Source organism: Buteo buteo, chromosome Z (assembly GCF_964188355.1).
Source record: "Buteo buteo chromosome Z, bButBut1.hap1.1, whole genome shotgun sequence".
In the NCBI taxonomy this organism is placed as follows: domain Eukaryota; kingdom Metazoa; phylum Chordata; class Aves; order Accipitriformes; family Accipitridae; genus Buteo; species Buteo buteo.
Genome location: NC_134204.1, coordinates 2691444 through 2710371, shown reverse-complemented (window position 1 = coordinate 2710371; position 18928 = coordinate 2691444). Strand labels below are relative to the sequence as shown.

Genomic DNA, 18928 nt, shown 5'->3' with positions numbered 1-18928 from the left:
CCAAAGCCCCTGCCAACACCTACCTGTAACGTGGCCAGACGACGCGCTGGGCTTCGCAGCTCCCGTCCACCAAGAACCGAAGCTCTGAGCTAACCCAGCGCTCGCTCTCGCCTCCCGGGCAGGGCCGGCCTGCTGCCGGCACCCTGTCCCCGGTGGGGAAGCCGGGCTTTGGCAGGGGAGAGGTAGGCCCCGGGGGGGAGGCCCACGAAGCTACTACCGAGGCGAGGGGCTCCTCCAGCCGCCCCCAAAGGGGCACATCCCCGTGGTGGGGGGGTGTGTGTGCGGGTAGAGGCTTACCACGAACCCCCGAGGGAAGAAGCAGCAGGCCCCTAGGCCGCCCACCCGTGGACTGAGGGGCGGGGGGGTGCCTCCCGTCCCCGGTCCCCCACTCACCCTGGCGGCCCACGATCTCGGCGACGTGCTCGGAGCTGGGCACGGGCACGCACTCGGTGGTGTTGACGCTCTTTCGGCGGAGCAGTGCCGCCTGCTCGCCGTTGAGGCCCGCCGCCCCCCCGCCGCCGCCGCCGCCGTAGGCGTGGGACAGCATCGCCGCCATCATGCCCTGAGGATCGTCCGCCCCGCAGAGCGCTCCCGCCGCCGCCGCCTCCTGAGCATCGAAGGAGGGCGAGAGCAGGACGGAGCCCAGCGCCGGCAGCAGCGGGAGCGGCTGGGAGGGCGAGGAGGACGAGGAGAGCAGCAGCAGCGCGGCCGGGTCCTCCTCCTCCTCCTCCTCGTCGTCCTCCCCCGCCAGCAGCTCCTCCTCCTCCTCCTCCAGCTCCAGGTCTCCCTCGTCCCCCACCGCCGCCTCCTCCTCCTCCTCCTCCTCCACCTCCGCCCCGCCAGGCCCCGGCTCTCCGGGGGGGTCGGGCGGCGGCGGGGCCAAGCCCGCCCGCCGCCGCCGCCGCCGCCGGGCCGCCCCCGTCCCTCCTCCGCCGGCGGGCAGGCCGCGGTCGCGGAGGCCGAGGCCGGCGAGTCGCTGCTGGAGAAGCACCAGCGGCTGCGGCGGTGGCGGCGGGTGGGGGGGGAGACGCGGCGGCTCGGCGGGCTCGGCGGCGGCGGCGGCGGGGGGGGGGGGGGAGGCCGCGGCAGCGCTCCCGCTCGGCATGGCGGGGCAAGGCGCTGCGGGCCAGGGCCGAGGAGGCCGGGGGCCTTAGCGGCGGGGGGTCGGCATGCCGCGGCGGCGGGCACCGAGCGTGGCGGCGGGTGCGGGCTTGGGCGCTGAGGGGGCCGAGCTCCTCAGCGCGCCTTTTGTCCCATGGCGCTCCCCTCGGCGGCGGCCGCGGGCGGCGGCGGCGGCGGCGGCGGCGGCGGGGGGGGGGGGGGGACGAGGAGGAGGAGGAGGAGGCGCGGCCCCGCCCCGCGCTCGCCGGCGCGCTATTGGGCGGCGGAGCCGGTTCCTGGGCGGGGCTTGTGAGGCGGGGAGTGTGTGTGAGGGGGGGGGGGGCGGTGGTTCGCTGCTGCTGTGTGGGGAGGCTGAGGTGCGGTTCCTCAGGGTCGGGGAGCTGTGAGGAAAGCCGGGCTGGGCGTTCTGGGTTTAAATTCAGCTATCCGTGGTGAAACGGTGTGAGACATTCCCCCCGCCCCCCGCCTTCCAAAAGATCAAATAAAATAAAAAAGCCTTTGATGGACGCCCTCCTTTCCCCTGCCCTCCTTCCCCTCGTGTTCTGCCCGTGGGCTTCTCCGCTGAGGTGAAGGCTTTCTGAGGCGGGAACTCGGCGCCGGTTAGAGCTGTGCAATTTTTCACCTCGGCCCCTTAGCCTCTTCGAGTGGCGGGTGAAAAATTTCAGGCAAAACACAAAGAAACTTGTTTGGAAACGTGATCGCCGAGAGTCAGGAATGGGAAAGGACGCCTTGACTCTGAAGTGAAATGGCGAGCAGGGAGTGAAGACCACTGGGCCCTGGTTCGTGGGCCCGGGCAGAGAGCCCAGGGAGGAAGACAAAGCAGAGGGTGACACGGTCCTCCACAAAAACAGGCTGGAAAATGGTCTTCAACAGCGGCCTTCGGGCTCGGCGTGAGGGCAGCAGGGTTGTTCTTGACGTAGTCAGGAAAAGCCAGGTGCAAATGGTTGAAATACGAACGTCGGAGCAAGAATTGGGGTGGGGTAGCTGCTCTCTGAAGATGTTTTTATGCTGAGAAAAGGTTCTGGGGAAAAATCCAACTCTAGGTTACAGATGCCAGCGTCGTTCCCAGTGCTGGGAAAGGGAGACGTCAGGGTAGGAGCGTGGGCTGGCAGAGCTGAAAAGTTCTGTATTCACCACATAGCTGTGAGCTTGCAGACAACCATGAGATGCGAGAGGGACAGCAGATCTTTAGCTGGGGTAGAAAGGCGGAGGTCTGCAGTGGAAGAATCGGTCTGCGCACCGTCGGCCAGGGAAGGGGAGGTTGCCGAGAGAGAGGAGCGTGATTTGCTGTGCCACAGGTGGCTGATGGGTCCAGGAGAAGGAGGATGGGTCTGGCAAGCGTGGCAAAGCCCGTAGGGAGCCGGGGGGGGAAGGCTTTTGAAAAGAAACGAGGTCTCAACCAGAGGAAAAGCTCTCCAGACGGCAGCAGTTGGACTCAGCACGTGTTGTTCTCAGCAGCCAGATGTCCACGTCATTGCAATCACCGGGGGTGTTAATTGGCACCCGGGCGGATGCTGCTCGCAGCGAGACCGAAGTCCAAATTGCCTTGCTGCGACCGCTCCATCCGTGGAAGCCGACACTTGTCCTCAGAGGTCCTCCTTCCAGGTCAGAGCTGAGCAGAGCTCCTGGGCCTTTGTGGAGATGCTCTCTAGGTCACCGTGCTGGGGGCACAACACCCACACTGGGCTCCAGGCGAGCGGGGGCCTTTGTTTCCTCTTTTCAACTAGCAAATAGATAAATGAACACAATAGCCCCTCCATCTACTTGTGGAAAATACTCGTAAAACCGAGAATTAGATAATTGTCTGCTGGAGTCCATAGTCATGACAAAAAGTGTTCTCGGATATATTTTTTGAGCAACAGGGGCCGAAAACATCATTCCTACCTTGGGTCAGAGGTAACAGCCAAAAACCTTGGATGCAGTGAGAGAGACTGTTAACTCCCCCTGCTCACATTTGCTCCATTAGCCTACACAAATACTCAGTAAAGACTTTCCTGACACCATTGTTAGGCTTCAGGTTGTATTTCAAAAACGTCACTAATAACCAAAGCTCTTGATTATTTTGAAAACTTCCAGCAACCTTTCCCCTTTGTTTCCAAGTGTAAATTACTGGAATTAGAAACGCAACTTTGGGAAACCGTCTATAATGGACTGATGTAATTGGCTTGAAACAATCCATACGTTAAAATTGTTAATGATGATAAGAAGGGGTTCTTGTGCTACCAGGGAGTTGAAAGTAGGGTTGAGGAAGAGAGAGCATAGAGAGATTGCTGCAGGGATGAATCCTCCCCAGGCTGTTGATAAGGCTCATGCAGGCTTTTGTGTTCTTGCTGCTTTTTTTCCCTTTCTTGATAAAATCAGATGTAGAGAAAAGCTCAGCTGGACCTTTATACTGTGTGGAACATGTCGTGCAATGCCACCACTTACGCTTTTCTTAATAAATCCCGCTCAGATTCACATGCTTCCCTCTTCTATTTCATTATAGGTTAAATTTGGTGTTCTGTAGCATTCATTTTTAAATCTAAAGTCAAGCTCCGTGGGAACTCTCCCACTTGTACGTAGGCACAAGTATTTACAGGCATGGGGGTTGCAGGGTTTGGGGGTGCACCCAGCCTTGGGTGACCTGCTGTCCCAGGGTGACCTCGTGGCTGGATCTTCTGTGCCATGTAAAATCCTCCATTCCTGGCGTTGTCCACTCTAGGTGACTTCAGATTTAATAAAAACTCTATCATTTGTGAAGCAGAGAGGTAACGCGAAATGAAGGGAATGGTGAAATAAATGTGTTTTTCTAGGTGGGAAGGGCAGGGGTTTCCAGGTACACGTGAGAGGAAGAACTCGGCAGTTCAGCTTGCCTTGAGCTGCAGGTCTCGGAGCATCAAAGGGATGCCTCTTCCTCCAGCCCCGTGCATTAACATGCCGATAGTAAGGACACCTGCAGGGACCTTTTATGGGGGGTTCTGGGGTTTCCACATTGTATTTTCAAACACTCCCTGCAGGTGCTTGGGAGGTGTCCAACAGCGGCGGGGGGACAGGCAGGGCAAGACAGGACAATTTCCCGATGAGGTTGGAAGGAAGAGAAACCAGAGGCTCTCTCTGCGTGGTGGGTTTTTTCCATGATATGCCTGACAGTGCTGATTTCTGCGTTGTCTGGACACGTTGCAGTGCACGGCAGCTCCCTTTGGCCTGTTCGCCCAAGTTTTCTTCCCGTGGGAAGGGGAGTGCTGCGGGGAGTGGGCAGGGAGAAAGAGGTAGTTGACGCATTCATAGGTCTTGGTCTGAAATAACATCACAGGGCAGCCGGGGCGTTCACCCAAGCTGAGGAGCTGGAGTGCCCTGGTTTGGGGGTAGCCAGAGGAACCCATTCAGCCGCTCCCCCCTGCTCTCTTCTCTCCCTGTCCTCCTCCTGATCCATTGGCATGTCCCCTCTGTGGCAGGAAACTCTTGTTTTGTGTTGGAAAAAGTGAAACTGGACCATAACTGTACGTTATACATAGTATTTCTTTCTGACTTTAAAGACTTGTTCTTAAGTAGAGTAAATGGCAGTCACGTTGTCTTCCGCAGACAAGCTCTGCTCTTTGGTCATGGCTTTTGAAGCCCTCTAAAGCTGATAAATAAATTAAAATTTATTTTGACAGCATTTGTAAAAACATTGAGAAGAGGATTAAATATGAGACTAAAGGGGAGCAGTAGAGTCTTCAGCTTTTGATGACCTGAAATGAAGAATAGTGGATCTCTATAAGATATTTATACACGGATTACTAGGTTACAGCCGTGGTAACTGGGTGAAGTTCTGCGATTAGATTTGATGGCCTGAAAGCTCCTTTTTTCTGATGAACTCTGTCAAAGTTTCCATGATTTCATCCAGCTCTGCCCATCGCTGTTGGTTGGGAAACAAGTGAGGAGCACACGAAGAATAAGCAAAAACTATTGTTAGGCTGACCGTTGGTTGCACAGCAGTGGATGTTCTCCAGACCATTTCCTTGCTCTCCTTCCCTCCTCTGCGCTCTGCCCGTCATGTTTGTTGCCCAAATCTTTGCGCTAGCGTTGCCTAGAGCTTTTTGTACTGGTTGAAGGCTTTGGGATGGCCATATTTCCAGTTCTCTGGAAATGTCTCTGAATATCATGAAGCCTTGTAGACAGTATTTTTCTTGTGTTGTTTCCAGATTGCATACCAAATGTTAGAGCTGGGCTGTCAGGCTGTTTCACAATGCTTTGCTTTCCGTTTACTAAGTAGTAATTTTCTTTCTGTCCATCCTAAGTCACCAGGTAAAAGTGGAGTCAAAGTTCGCTTTGATCTCTCTCTACAACATTTCTTTCACCTCCACTACTAAGACCTGCCAATTTTTCAAGCATCAAACTAATTCCCATCCAGAAGCTTTTACCTGAAAAAATTTCTCAGATCTAAATCCATTGGTGCCAGCCCCTAAATCAGGATGTTGCTTTCCCAAAGACAAAGGTTAACCTCGGCGACATCTGCCCAGATGTTGTTTATCTCCTTACTGAGGTATGCTATTTGCCCTGCCGACAATTTTGCTGTTTTCGGCATTAACCTTGTACCTGCCTCCATGAAACCAGTGCTCAGGGTGCCTGAGGGCTCCTAGCCATGAGAAGTGTCTTCTGGGGAAAAAGAGGGTTCTTCTCCAGTTTCTGCAGAGCATCAAAATCCGTCCTGTGGCTGTGTAGCTGAACTTTGCTTTTCAAGTGGATTTATTAACTTTCTTAACTCCTGCCCTAACATACCATCTCTGGCTGCTCTTCACGAACTGTTCCCTGCTCCCTTCTCCCAAATTCTCAATGCTTTTTTCAGATTTCTCCATTTTTTTCCCCTTCATTCCTCTAGTCCAGTGGTCGTTTTCTTGGTAGCACCGCAGCATGCACGTAGGGCAGGTGGCAGCGGGAAGACGCTCAGGTTAGAAAGCCCCGGTCCCACCACCTGCCAAGGGCAAGATCTCACTAGCAGGAGGAGATGGCCGGAGGCTACAAACATTTCTGCGACATAGGAAAGGAAGGGGAAGCTAACAGCTCGGGGCTGCCAGGTGTGCTTCGAGCAGCCCAACACTGATCGCATCCTCATCAAAGGCTTGGAAGGACTACAAAGCCAGTGTCGCCTCACTCTGTTCCTGCCATCATTGCATAGAGATCCGGGATGAAAATGCAATTCCTTCTCGGCGTGACTGTCACGCCCGGTGGCCGTAGCCCCACGGTGCCATCAGAGCCTCCCCTGCGCACGCAGAGGAGCGGTGGCAGGCGGGGGAGCCCGAATGATGCCTCCATGGAGCCCCTCTCCAGAGCATCTTTTGGGCAGCGGGGTGGGGGTGGTCACTGCCTAGGGGTATGGGACACATGGGGAAAGAGCATTTTAGGATTGCACAAGACTTATGGGATGTTTAGAGGAGGAAACGAAGGTGGGGTTCAAGGTGTTTTGAGAGGAGAAAAATAGGATTAAAAGAGCTGGTTGTGTGTAAGCAGGTTGCTGGTTGGCACCCTTGGCTGTGCCTTGCATGTGAGCAGTGTGGTCTGTCCTGTGCACTCATTAAAACCCATTTCTAATTATTTCCTGAGTGAGGCACTCTCTTCTGTGTGTACGGGGGTCTGAGTGCCAGGTCTGCAGTGGGACCACAGGTCGGGGGCATGAGCGTGGGTATGCCAGCCAGCGTGGGATCGCTAGCAAACACCAAGGCAGCCTAGCTGCTTGGTGAAGATATACCTGTATTGTATATATGTATGTATATATTTCCCACTAATGAGCCTTTATCCTGCTCAGCCAGAGAGGGGAACAGGATGAAGGCGTTGGTGCAGTTTTGTGTTTGTGTGAGTGTTTCTGTCCATGTGGGTACACAGGATGGTGGTGAAGCTCTGGGGGGCAATGGGAACCCGCTGGGGCAAGAGGCAATGCCCTCAGTATGTGATGCTCTGAGCATCACTCCCCTTCAGCGCATCCCAGAAAAGGGGTGCAGAGGAGCCAGGAAGTCGTTTGGAATTGGCGTTGGAGGAAACACAAAGGAGCACATCTGAAAATTTGGGGGTTGAATGTTGCTGCCTGGTACCTACGGGTAAAAGCAGAGGAGGGATGTGGGTTACAGACTTTTCCAGCATCTTTTTGGCAGCAAAAGTTCAGAGACTACGTGAACTTAAAGGAGCTGTGAAGCCTGTAGGGTGAGAAAACTGTTCCTACTCACTTCTTTCAGAAGAGAGGCAGAATTTCAGGAGTATTTGCCTTCTCATAGATCTTGTGTGGGTATGAGGAGGGGTGAGCTCTTTGGAGCATTTCGGAAAGACTTTAAACTCAGCGTGGCTTCTGCGTTTTTGAGACCAAAGCTGCAGGTAGCAGGTACCTGAGGAAATGCTAATGAGTGACCTGATTAAAAATACTCTGGTTGAAAGCCAGACCTGCTCTGCTGGAAAGAGAAGCATAATTCTGGCTGGCTGTTGGTGTAAACATGAAAACCATTTGGCCAACCACCTCTCCGTGTGGATCCAGTTACAGGGCCAGCAACCAAACTGGTTTCCTACCAAGGGTAGACTGGGATTATGCCTGGGAGGCAGATTGCTTCTTGTAGCAAAGAGTGAACTGAAATAGCTTCATATTCTTCAGACTGCAGATTTCCTTCTGCAAGGCTGTAGCACCAAAACTGTATTAAAAGAGCCAAGCAAGAAAAGAAGTAAAAATGAAAGAAATTGTGTAACATCGGAGTCTGCAATTGATTTCAGTGGAAAAACAGGGATAAAATGTTTATGTTGTGTAAGTCAGCTGGCACCATTTCATCTCATCATCTCATTTGGACCTGTTGAAAAATTGTGCCTGTTTTTTCTGTGCATGTGTCTCCACGGAGGGTTGATTTTTTTCTAAACAGCAGGTCCTTAATTTTTTTGCCTGAAGATCTATTTATATACAAATTAATATCCGTTGATGAAGTGTATGGATTATTAAGGTTGATTATTCATCGTAGGTGTGATTTCTGTCACCCAGCATTGCTTCCTTTCCTGTATTGGACACCTAAAGGTTTTCTGGGGTTTATTAAGGCATAGCAAACAATAAGCATGTCTGAATGCTTGCAAATGCAGGTATTTCCAGGAAAAAAAAATGCTCTTTTCTGGATAGATGTGCAAACATGCATGCATCCCTGCAAGCGCTCGTAAAAAGGTGAATAAAAGAGATGATGTGAAGTGAACTGTTGCCCAGAAAGGAAAGCAGCAGCACTGTGGTGACTACGGGAGGCTGCTGCAGCGCGGGGTGACAACTGCCTGCATCCCTGCCTGCATCCCTGTCACCCGGACGGGCAGCGGCTGCGGGCAGCAAGAGCTCTCTGCAGGGACAGTGGGCTCCGATGCCACTCTCTCCTTTTCTCACCCTCGGCATGATAGGAAAAGAAGCAGGTTTTTTTGTTGCTGGGCCACTGATGTCCTGGACATGCACAGCCTGGATTTTTAAGTGAAAGAACCACAGTCACATCACTTAATGTAGCCTGCCTGGGCACAGGGGGGTCAGTAGGACAGGCAGATATCTTTTTCCATGACGTTTCAGCCAACCTCCAGAACAATTCTGGCTTAAAAATGGGTGTGTGTGTGTGTGTGTGTGTTAAAAAACCCCAGCTTTTGATTTTTCAGCCATAATCCGCCAGGTGTGTTGAAGCCACTTTTCTGAGACTCTTCCTTGCTAGCTGTGCTGAGCCAAACCCTGTTTGGTAAAAAATATGGCTCAGATGGAGTTTTAGCTCAGCCCCGTGCATTTGTACAGTGCTGAGCCTATTTTAAGTGTTTGATTAACAATGCTGCCCCCACCTTCCGTGTAGCCTGAACAGACTAATATATCCCACCAGTAAGAATATTTTTCAGGTAGTCCAATTTATCCCGAGCTTCGTTTTAGTCTACCATGTACATGACATAGAAGATAGCCTGATACAGAATACAGGGATGACTATGTATTTAAGCACAGACCACTGATGAAAACACTGATTTTGGAGACTTCTAGGGGTTCTGAGACAACATTGGTGCCAAAAGAGGAAGAGAAAATGTTTCTTTCTGCCTTCAGGCGGCTGAGCATCTGAGCGCGGCTTCCTGCAGAGGCGGTGGTGACCTTAGGCAATTTTCTTTGCCATCCAAATGACCTGGGGCAGTGATGTTGTCTTGACACCACCTGGCATGGAAACAGCTGTTATCTAATATAGTTAATAGATTTCTGAGGTCAGAAGAGAGTGTTATGATCATTTGGCTTGACAGTTACTACGATCAATTGTGATATTTTGGGCTCCAGCCAGCAGCCTGGGAGGGTCAGGGAGGACTTTTTCCCCCCAGTGCACAATCAGTGGGTATTTGCTGGGTTTGGTTTATGAGTTTGTTTTCCTGTTTTGTTTTTTCTGGAGGCATCTGAGGCTGGTTGCAGCTGGAGATGGGGCCCAGCAGGGCCTCGTGGTCGTGTACAGAAGCTGGTTCCCCCGGGATGGTGATGTCTTCTCCTGGAGGTGCTAATGTGGTGGCAAAGCAGAGAAGCTTTTGGGTATCGTTTCTGACACCCCAGCTGCTAATACTGACCCATGACCTGGGTCAATCCCATATAAGATAGGGGAACAGAACAAAGTTTTTTCCCAAATCAGATCGGGAGGGACTTTTTTCTGCCTTCTCCAAGATGTGGCGCAGGGGGACAAATGCGGTCCCCTAGGCATAGCTTGTGCAGCAGTGTCCTTGCTGGTGCAGTGCTCAGGCACTGCTGGCACTTCAGCCCATCTTTGCCCATCACACCCAAAAGTTCAATTTCTGGAGAATAAAACCAACTCAGCCTGGCAAGAATGAGTCACTGCAACATAATCAGGGAGGAACTGGGTGGATTATGGGGAATGGGAGATGAGGTGGGTTGATCTAATTGGCTTCATTAACCTGAAGGCTGAGAAATGACTGATACTGGCTGTATTATTTGACCTTTTGATTTATTCTTGGGCATTATGGAAACGTAATTCTCATCATTAAAGTAAAACAGAGCAGTGGGGTGGCCTGCCAGCGGTGACCTGGGAAGGCATGGAAAGCTCTGTACCACCCAGCTTGCCAGGGAGTGGGAGTTCGCTGTGTATACTGCGAATATAAATAACTGGATCAGCCCGGAATCAACAGTTTAGTCAGCTGTGTACCAGGGCTGTGCCAGTTACAGACTCTACATATGTAATTTTTATTATAATCCTTTCTCTTACACCGGTCCCATAATGATCTTGTTGCATAAGGAGGGAGTTTTAATGGGGTTGTAAAAGGGAAATATTTCTTCAAATCCATTGCCAGTGGAAGGCTTTGTGGAGGATGGACGGCCCCGCTCCCTTCCTAAAGCCAAGGATTTATCCATGTGTGTCTGAAAAAAAAAAAAAAAAGACTGTGAGCTCCTTCATTCCAGGTGAGTGAAAAAGCATTGCTGGAGACCCGGCCAGGAGCCTGGGCTCGTGTCTGTTTTGTGGCAGCAAAATAATGCCTTGTGCTTGACACTACAGCTGCTGTTTCACACCTCACTGAGTTTAATCTTATGAATAAACAGTATACTAATTGTTTCAGCTTTCAGGGCAGCGGGGTTTGCAAGGCAGCCTAGTCATGCCAGGAATTTAAGTTTATGTAATTTGGTTTTTGCTGTGGATTGCAGGCATGGCCTCTGGCCAGCCAGGGTGTGCATCGGAGATGCCCCGCACCGGGTGAGAACCCGCTTGGTCCTTATGCTGCCGGAGCATCCTCCACAGGCAGCAGATCCCATCGCACCGTGATGCCAAGGGACCAGCTCTGCTGCATGCTGCCCCGCTGCGATGCTCCTGCTGGGAAGAGCGTGTGGAGCAGAAGCCAAAGCAGCTCCGATGATAGCTTTGGAAGCAATGCTTTCTGAGCAAATACAAGCAGGGTGAGCTGTGCCGGTGATAAGGATGTGTGGCAGGAGAGAAGCACCCCGTGGTTGAGCATACACTTCACATTTGTTTTTCTTCCCGTGTGGGGTCCAGAAGCTGCCACGATGCTTTGTGGACCTGGCGTGGATAAAGCTAGGGCAGAGGAGAGGTTGAGTATCTCTGTAACAAAAGGAAATTTGGGCGTGGTTTTAATGGTAATCCAGACATGTCTGGTATTTTCCCTGCCCGATTGCATTCGGTGTGGTTTTAGTCCACCCTGGGGAGGGACCACCCTGCTGCCCGCCGGCCCCAGCGGGGATGGGAGCATCGTCTCTCAAACCGCCTCCCCTGCGCTGCTGTCTCCGTTCCTGCAGAATAAACCCAAACACGCTGTCTCCTTCGGTTTGCGTTTCAGCTCCCCCTCCCATCTGCTCATCTCCCCTCCTCCCCTGCTTCCCCGAACATCCCTCTGTGCCATATGGTCCCTCTCTCCCGCGCGGCCTCGGCAGCGCTGTCTGGTCCTCCTCCCCTCCAGGCACCCTCAACCTCGCCAAGCCCCAGGATTTTTCTTGAAAAGCTTGTGAAACTTGATGTTTTTAGTGATGTCCCAGCTTCTGCGATGATGGCTGGATTGCAGCTGTTTTCTTTTATCTTCAAAAACAAAGTTTCCAGACCCAGGGCTTGCATTTATGATATTTAGTGCCTTGGGAGTTTTTAAGCTGATCAGGTGGGATTTCTCCTTGATCTTTGAAACCCACTAAGCTCTCTGGCTGCCTTTTTCCTCTCCATTTCAGGGATATTCTCCGTTTGCCTCATTCCTTTCAACTTTCTGCTGACTGGTCGGATCTGCACTCCAGTTTGGGGTGGATTTTCCTATGTCATCTCCTCTTGTTATTTAGCAGTGACCCTGAATAATCTAATCTTTCTCTGCCGGCTAGGTAGGCATCCAGCTTCTTCTGCAATGAAGAAGGACATTTTTATAAGCAGCTGGAGTAAGCAGGAGGAGATAACGCAGCCACCCATCCCTGTCAGCTTGATCCATGCTTGCTGGTGGTGGAGCCTCTGCTGCAGGATGGGGATTTCCATGGGAGATTTAATTTAGAGGGTCACCATGATGTGGTGTTACCGAAGCCTTTTTTTGGTGAACATGTATTATTGATTTATTTGGGGATATTTCCTGTCAGTCTAGGACCAGCTCTAGTGCTGCTTAGAAAAAACCAGGCTGTGCCTGTGGAAGCTGCGGTGGTGACAGAATGAGATGGACAAAGGGACGACAGGTTGTCCTGTCTGATAGGGAGTGCAGTCATGGCCAGATATTCAGGCTGATATTCAAGTATCCAGACAAGTCCTTCACGCCCAGGAAGTCAGGTTTTTTGGCTTATCCTGCTAATATAAGAGTGTATATGCAGGGATGCCAGGGAGTTATGCTTTTTGAAGGCATTTGATCCGCTCTTGGACAGCCAATTCAAAGGGAAGCCATCACAGACTGCTGCATCCCTGCAGGATAGTTGCCATCCCAAATCCACCATCTGCCTGCTTCGTTTGTGGATGCGGCGTCTTGTTTTTACAGTTACAGATGGCTTGAAAAGTTAAATCAACTTGACACAACCATGGCACAGAATTTTTCCTTCCCTCCCACTCGTGCGTGTCAGTGCAGCCCATTGTGATCCATCAGCTGTTTCGGTGGTGACGGGTGGTTATCGTCAGCCAGCATGGGATGCTGGCGTCAAGCATCCTGTAGAAAGCCACGGTATTGTAGCAAGCTTCAACATCCTTATTTTCCAAGCAACATCTGAAAAAACATCTATTTGTGTATCTTCATCAGTAAAAGTCCTAGATTTGGAAGTTGGTTCTTTTTTTTCCCAAATCTGTCTGGCCTGGAGCTGTGTTAATGAGCAGACACAACCCTCGCCTGTTCAACCAGAAAAGAGCAGAAGCCATCGGTGATCCTGGTCTCATCCCCCCCTCACTGTGGTCTGCATCGAACTCAACAGGAGGCTAGATGGCTTCCAAATGAAAAAAGACCCCAAATCCTTCTTTTTAAGAGCAAATATTACTCAACTGCTTTTATTTCTTATTCCATATTACTGTATTATTTCTTATTATTTCTATATTATTCTATATTATTTCTTATTCTGTATTACGTACTGTTTTTATTTCAACTCTGTGTGTAACTGTTTCAACCACACTAGTTCAACTCTGGTCTCATACATGGAAAGAGCAGGGGATGGGGATGTCTTTTCGACCCATTTTAATTAGGGTGCTGTCACTGTTAGGCAGAGAAGAGTCCTCACCTCTGAAAAATCATGCTCAGTCTTAGCTTTTGATTTCCAAGTGGTGGCTCAGGGGGATTTGAATTGTTGGCATAGGGTCCAGTGAAAGCCATGTGTGTACGGATACCACATCTTGGCCTCCAAGTAGGCGATGATGAACAGAAACCTAAAATCGTGGAATTCAGAGTCTGGTAATACGTGAATTTGTGCCTACTCCTGAGTGTAAATACATTTACCTGCTAATGAGTGGGGAGGTGAAGAGGTTAATTAGAGCACAGCTAATCAAGCGCTCCACTGAAGCGGGCTGCTAGGGGTTGATTGCGCTGATACTTAATCGGCAGCTTTAAAACAGGGGTTCTGCTCTGCCTTTAGAAACAGGATAAAAATGAACTTAAATGGGCTATCCAGGGGAGTATATATACAAGGGAATGAAGTGGCTGTGCAGTCTGTGATAAACAGATGCTAACATCTGAACAAAACCCACTCAGGGACTTATTATATATATTATTTCTATTTCTCCTCCCGAAAGTCCCTCTTGATCCATACCCTCATCTTCAGCACCTGGAGCCTGGCCTGGCAAGGGGAGGTGGCATCGGGTCTCTTGTCCCAGCAGACGTGGACCTCCCATTGCAATGCCCGAGGTGGCAGCGGGAGGACTCAGCCACCCGTCCCGTGGCATCTGCATCGGGACAGCCACCTCCTAGTGTTCCTGGCGTTCATATTGTTTCCAGGTGCTGTCTTTCTATGTCATAGAATCATAGAATATCTAAAGTTGGAAGGGACCCGTAAGGATAATCATGTCCATCATGTTTTATCCCGGTACGGATAAGAAACACAGATATGACATTAATGGGATCCCACTGTAAATTGAGGAAACTGCCTATACAGGACACACAAATCAACTCATTTTTCCAGAGATAAGTAAAGCTTACCACCTCCGCCCAAGATGCCATGAAGAAAATACTGCCTTGCCTCAGCTGATTGGAAATCTTTGATAAATGAATTGTTTTGAGCCAAGTGCTGTTCATTAGTATGTTTAGGAGACCCATGCTGAGTGGCTCGTTCCTGCGAAGGAGAACTTACGCTGTGCTGCAGGGGTGAGTGAGGGTATTTGCACCTGCATACAGGATTTTGACCTAAATCCTGAAAATTACACACTAATGTAATTACATACTTTCAAGATGTTGCTGGTATTTGCATAATTGCTCAGTTTTTCCTAGGTTGCAGGTAAGGATGATTTTGCTGTTAGCACCAAAATCCCAGGAACTGGCTAAAACTTCTCCCTCGGTGCTGTTGCGTGAGAAGGTGTCAGGGTGTCCCAGCTGACCTGGTGCTTGTTCACTTGTTATTTGGATTGAAAGCTTGAAACTCCCTGAGATACACTTACACTAGCTGTGAGAGGAGTCAAGGCCACCTCCAAATGAAGAAATTCAAAGAATTTCTGAGCCAAACTCCCTTTGCACAGTGCTGGAAGAAGGAGCACTTCTTAACAGCTTCATTTAAGAAGGCACTTACCCAAATCCATATTTATTTTTTCTCCTAAGAATAGAAAATTTGTTCTTCCCTAATATTTATGAAGATGCATAAACTTATGCTGCCTTATGAATATGCAAACTAATAACATTATTGTGCAAGTAAAAGTGTTGATTTGTGATGCTCACTTTATACAAATAGTTTTGTTTTTAAAGAAGACATAAGTCCAGTGTTGCTGTTGCTATTTTGCGTTACTCAGCTGGGATGTCAGCGGCCGGGGAAGAGGAAACCTCACTTGAAGTCCTTTTTTAAAAACAAGAGAAGGAGGATCAGGACATTTGCCATATGTGGGAGTTGCTGGTTCCTGTGGGAGAGCTCCCTCGGGAAGGCGACCACTCCAATTTCTGTGATCCGAGATGGCCTGTTCCTTGCTCACATCCCCTCCCGACACTGTTTCCAGAAGCCAGCCATGCTCAGTGTACACAGAGCTTGGAAACACAGCAGTAATGTGAAATTATTTTGAGAAATCAAGTGCCAACCGGCGTGAACAGATGTCCCTGGGAAAGAACCACCAGGGAGATGGGGCTGGACTGACTGTCTTCTCCAGCAAGCATGTAGCCCTAAATAATTAACCCGCATCACTGGAACTGTTGCCATGGCTTTGATAGCTTTTTGGGATAGCTGGGTAGCTGCTTTAGCTCCTCATAGGGGTTGATGCAAGGTCTGCTGGGGAAGGTGTAAAGATCCCTCTTGGCTTCAGTGGGATCGGTACATCCCTAGGAGGTTTGGTGCGTAACCCACTGGAGCGATTGGACTTGTTCCCGTGAACCCCATGGTGTTTGGGTCAGATATCGCATTTTCAGGAGATAATCACGATAAAAATAGGTTCTGAGATAGGGATGATGCATTTGGGCACTGTCCTCTCTCCTCTCATCCAACAAAGCTTCCACCTGAGCAGTGGCCGATATTGCAGAGATGGAATAGCCTTTAGCAGGATACACGTTAATCATAGAATCATACAATCATTTAGGTTGGAAAAGACCCTTAAGACCCTTATGGACATCAATGTTTCAGTAAACTCTGAAATTTAATAACCAACAGCAAACATTCGTTACTAAGTGTCTTGCAGGCCTCAGTGGGAGATATTTATTTTCTTTATTGCTGTGTGCAGTCTCTTCGTAAATATTTTGGCCAATGCTAATGTCATTTCTTCAGTCCTTGAATTTCCCAGGGCAGAGGATGAGCACTGAAAAATATGTATGTAAATACATCTCCCACGTACAGGGACTGTTTTTGGATAGCGGATATGGCGGTGAGGAGGAGCAGGCTGGGCACTGCTGTCTTAAAAGCTGCTGTTTTAAGAGTGAAAAGCAATTCTGCAGCTCCAGAAATGAATAATAGCATTTTCCCCAGCTCCTCTCCAGCTGGTGATGGGGGACGGTGTACAGAGCGTGCTCTTCTCCACGCTGCACCCCGAGGATGGAGCTGCTGGCAAGATGCTCTGTACGCTCCGTACACGCTTTACATGCTAACATGGTATTTTTATCTTTGACTTCAACTTTTTTCTAGTATATCTTTTCCATCTCTGGCTTCTCGACTGCACACTGCGGTGGCAGAACGGGCAGGAAAATAAATGTAAACCCTGGTACTGTAGTGCTTCCCCCTGGTGAAGCTGGGCTGCAGATATAGCAATATGAATCTTACTTTACTTATTAGGCTTTTACTTATTTGGAGTCCTTTGACAGCAGTCAATAAAAATGGTCCCAAACAGAGACAGCTGGTGTAAAAGTGTGGTTGACAAGCATAAATAAATAAAATTAATTGAAATAGAAAGACCTTCTGCTTCTTAATGGTGACAACTGAAGCGCTTCGCTAAAAATGGAGCAACTGCAAAGAAGCAGAAAAGAATTAAGGTTCTGTAATAAACTGGGGAGGTTGCTTTCTCTTGGAAACTTTTTTGATGGAAAAGTGGGTTTTCAGTCAGATTTTTTTCGGTGGCCACATTGATTTTCTGTAGAAGATTTTTTTTTCCTGGAAAAATATGAGTGCCTCATGTCCTAAAAAGTGGGGTTTAGAGCTGTAATCTGGAATGTGGGAGGCTGTAGTTTGGAGGCTCGATTCTGTTCCCATACCTTATCTCGCAGTCACACTTCGTTTGCTGGCGTGAGGAAATAACTGTGCCTTCTACCACTTTATCTGAGATATAAAAAGTCTGAGCAACAAACCAGGCTTTCTCTCTTCAGACAATTGCCTCTCCATATCCTTGCTTTCTGTACAGGAAAAACAGATGCACTGTAACAGCTGCAGATAACTGGGTGAATAAAGGATGGATTTAAAATAAAACATAAATATCCTTTAAAAAGCTGTACATATTCTATTCCTGACCTCTCTGCTGAATGTAGCCTCAACCTGATTTTATTTGCTTTGGTCAGGGGAAAGTTAAAGCCTCCTTATTTGAGCACAGTATTTTTAGATCCAAAATACAGAATACCCATTGTGGGTAGTGGCCTTGCCCTCAATTTATTTTATTTTCTGTCTCTGTTGTTCCACCGCACTATAATCATCCTGTGGCTTGTGTTCATGGTGTGCTTATATTTACCATGCAACATGCAAATTGGTGTCTTGTAAAATACCCGACGTCCTTCCACTGCCCGTCGCAGGAAGCATTTGGTTGGCTCTGGAAGATAGTGAGGCAATTAAAAACCAACCTTACTTATTTCATAATTAAACAGAAGCACCTCCCGTATGAATTTTGCACTGCTTTAAGAAGTGGGCGAGGACACTCTTGTGAGCAGAACGGCGTGCTGGGTGAAAAGCGGGAGTAAATTTGCCCTCTCCTTTTGCTTTTGCTGGTTGGCATCTTCAAAGGCAGCACGATGGTGGCCGGGGAGAGCCGAGAGGGTGGTGGTCCAGTCTCTGGGACCATGCCCGAGGGTTTCCACCCACCCTCGAGATGTTGGCCACTGCGTGAGCAAACCCACATCCTCCCTTGCTGCAGGGACAACTCGTCTTCCCCGTCACTGCAGCGCAGCCATCTCTGTACAAAGTAATTAAGCGGTTTGAGTTCCGACAAGAGGACAATAATCCCGTCCTGGAGTGAAGCTTCGTGTCGCGACGTGTCCTCGCACGCTATCCAGGCGCCGGCTTTCCCCCTTGCACATCAGGCTCGTCAGCAAAGCCTACGACGAAACGGCTGTACGCTCCGGTCCTCGGGAAATTACAACCTGGGTGTGTGGGGAGAGATCAAAGGGGCTCCGGTCAGCCCGCCGGCACGGCCCTCGGGGCACGCTCACAGCACCAAACCGGAGGCGAAGAAGAAGGCAGAGACTGGATTTAGCAACAGTTTAAGTAACGTCAGGTCCACCCTGGCTGGTCTGCGCCAGGCTGGCGTTCCAGCCCCTGCAATGATGGCTAGTGCCGGGCTGCCGCTTCTGCCCTTTCCGTGAGCCAGGACGTCTCCTGTCTCCTACATCCCTGATTTAGGAAGAGATCGTGTCTTGAAAGCAACCTGATGAGATTTAACCAGCTTTTCCTGGAGTGATTAATTGCGTGCGCATATTTTCTCTTTGCACATAACTAATTTGCTTTTACTAAGTGTAAATATATTTACCTTCCACCTTGCATCGTCAGGAGGCATCAGTATGAGTAAGCACAGTTAATGGTGGCAGCCTTCCTCCTGCCGTTCCCGAGGGAAATAATAGCCATTCCCACTGCAATACAGAAATGTCTATATATATATATGCTCACACCAAGTGATTCTGTTTCTGAACTTCCCCAGGACAAAGGGAGGTGAGAGGAAAGTCCCCAGCCTGGGGATGGCCACGCACCCTTCCGCATCCCTTCCCAATAGTGCTGATGCTCCAGCTCCTCCGCTCCGCAACCCCACATCCAAACCAGCCATCCTGGTGTTTTTGAGACTCGTCCTTGTCATAGCGTGGATGGACCCTTTGGCAGAGTCCACCTACAGCGTGTGCCAGGCCAGGATCATTGTCCCAGGTGAAATCCCAGGAGGTAAATCCTGGCATTGCTCAGGAAAGCACAGCAGGGACCGACTCTGGAGCAGGGGGCTGAGCCCGTGTTCCTCCGGCGGTGCTGCCGGAGGCTTTACTCCTGCTGCCTGCGTGTTCCTTGGGCTGTCGTGCTCTCTGGGAAGCGTGATGGAGACGAGCTCCAGAGTCCTGGTGCGTTATAGGCTTTTTTTAGTGGGTTAGC

General features: G+C 50.1%; 1 protein-coding gene across 2 annotated transcripts in view; it reads right to left on the bottom strand.

The window, feature by feature from the left end:
• MEX3C (mex-3 RNA binding family member C) overlaps positions 1-14180 on the bottom strand; it is a 31105-nt gene extending 16925 nt beyond the window's left edge. Inside the window, exons 1-2 of one of the 2 annotated variants that reach the window (XM_075019457.1) lie at positions 14176-14180; positions 394-823 (exon numbers count right to left, since the gene is read on the bottom strand). In XM_075019457.1, the coding sequence (XP_074875558.1) occupies positions 394-559 (166 nt within the window). In that variant the 5' untranslated portion in view covers positions 560-823; positions 14176-14180. Of the gene's footprint in view, positions 1-393; positions 1552-14175 lie in introns of those variants that run through there. The other variant, XM_075019456.1, reaches the window with a different exon arrangement.
• Between the last annotated feature and the right edge of the window lie 4748 nt (positions 14181-18928).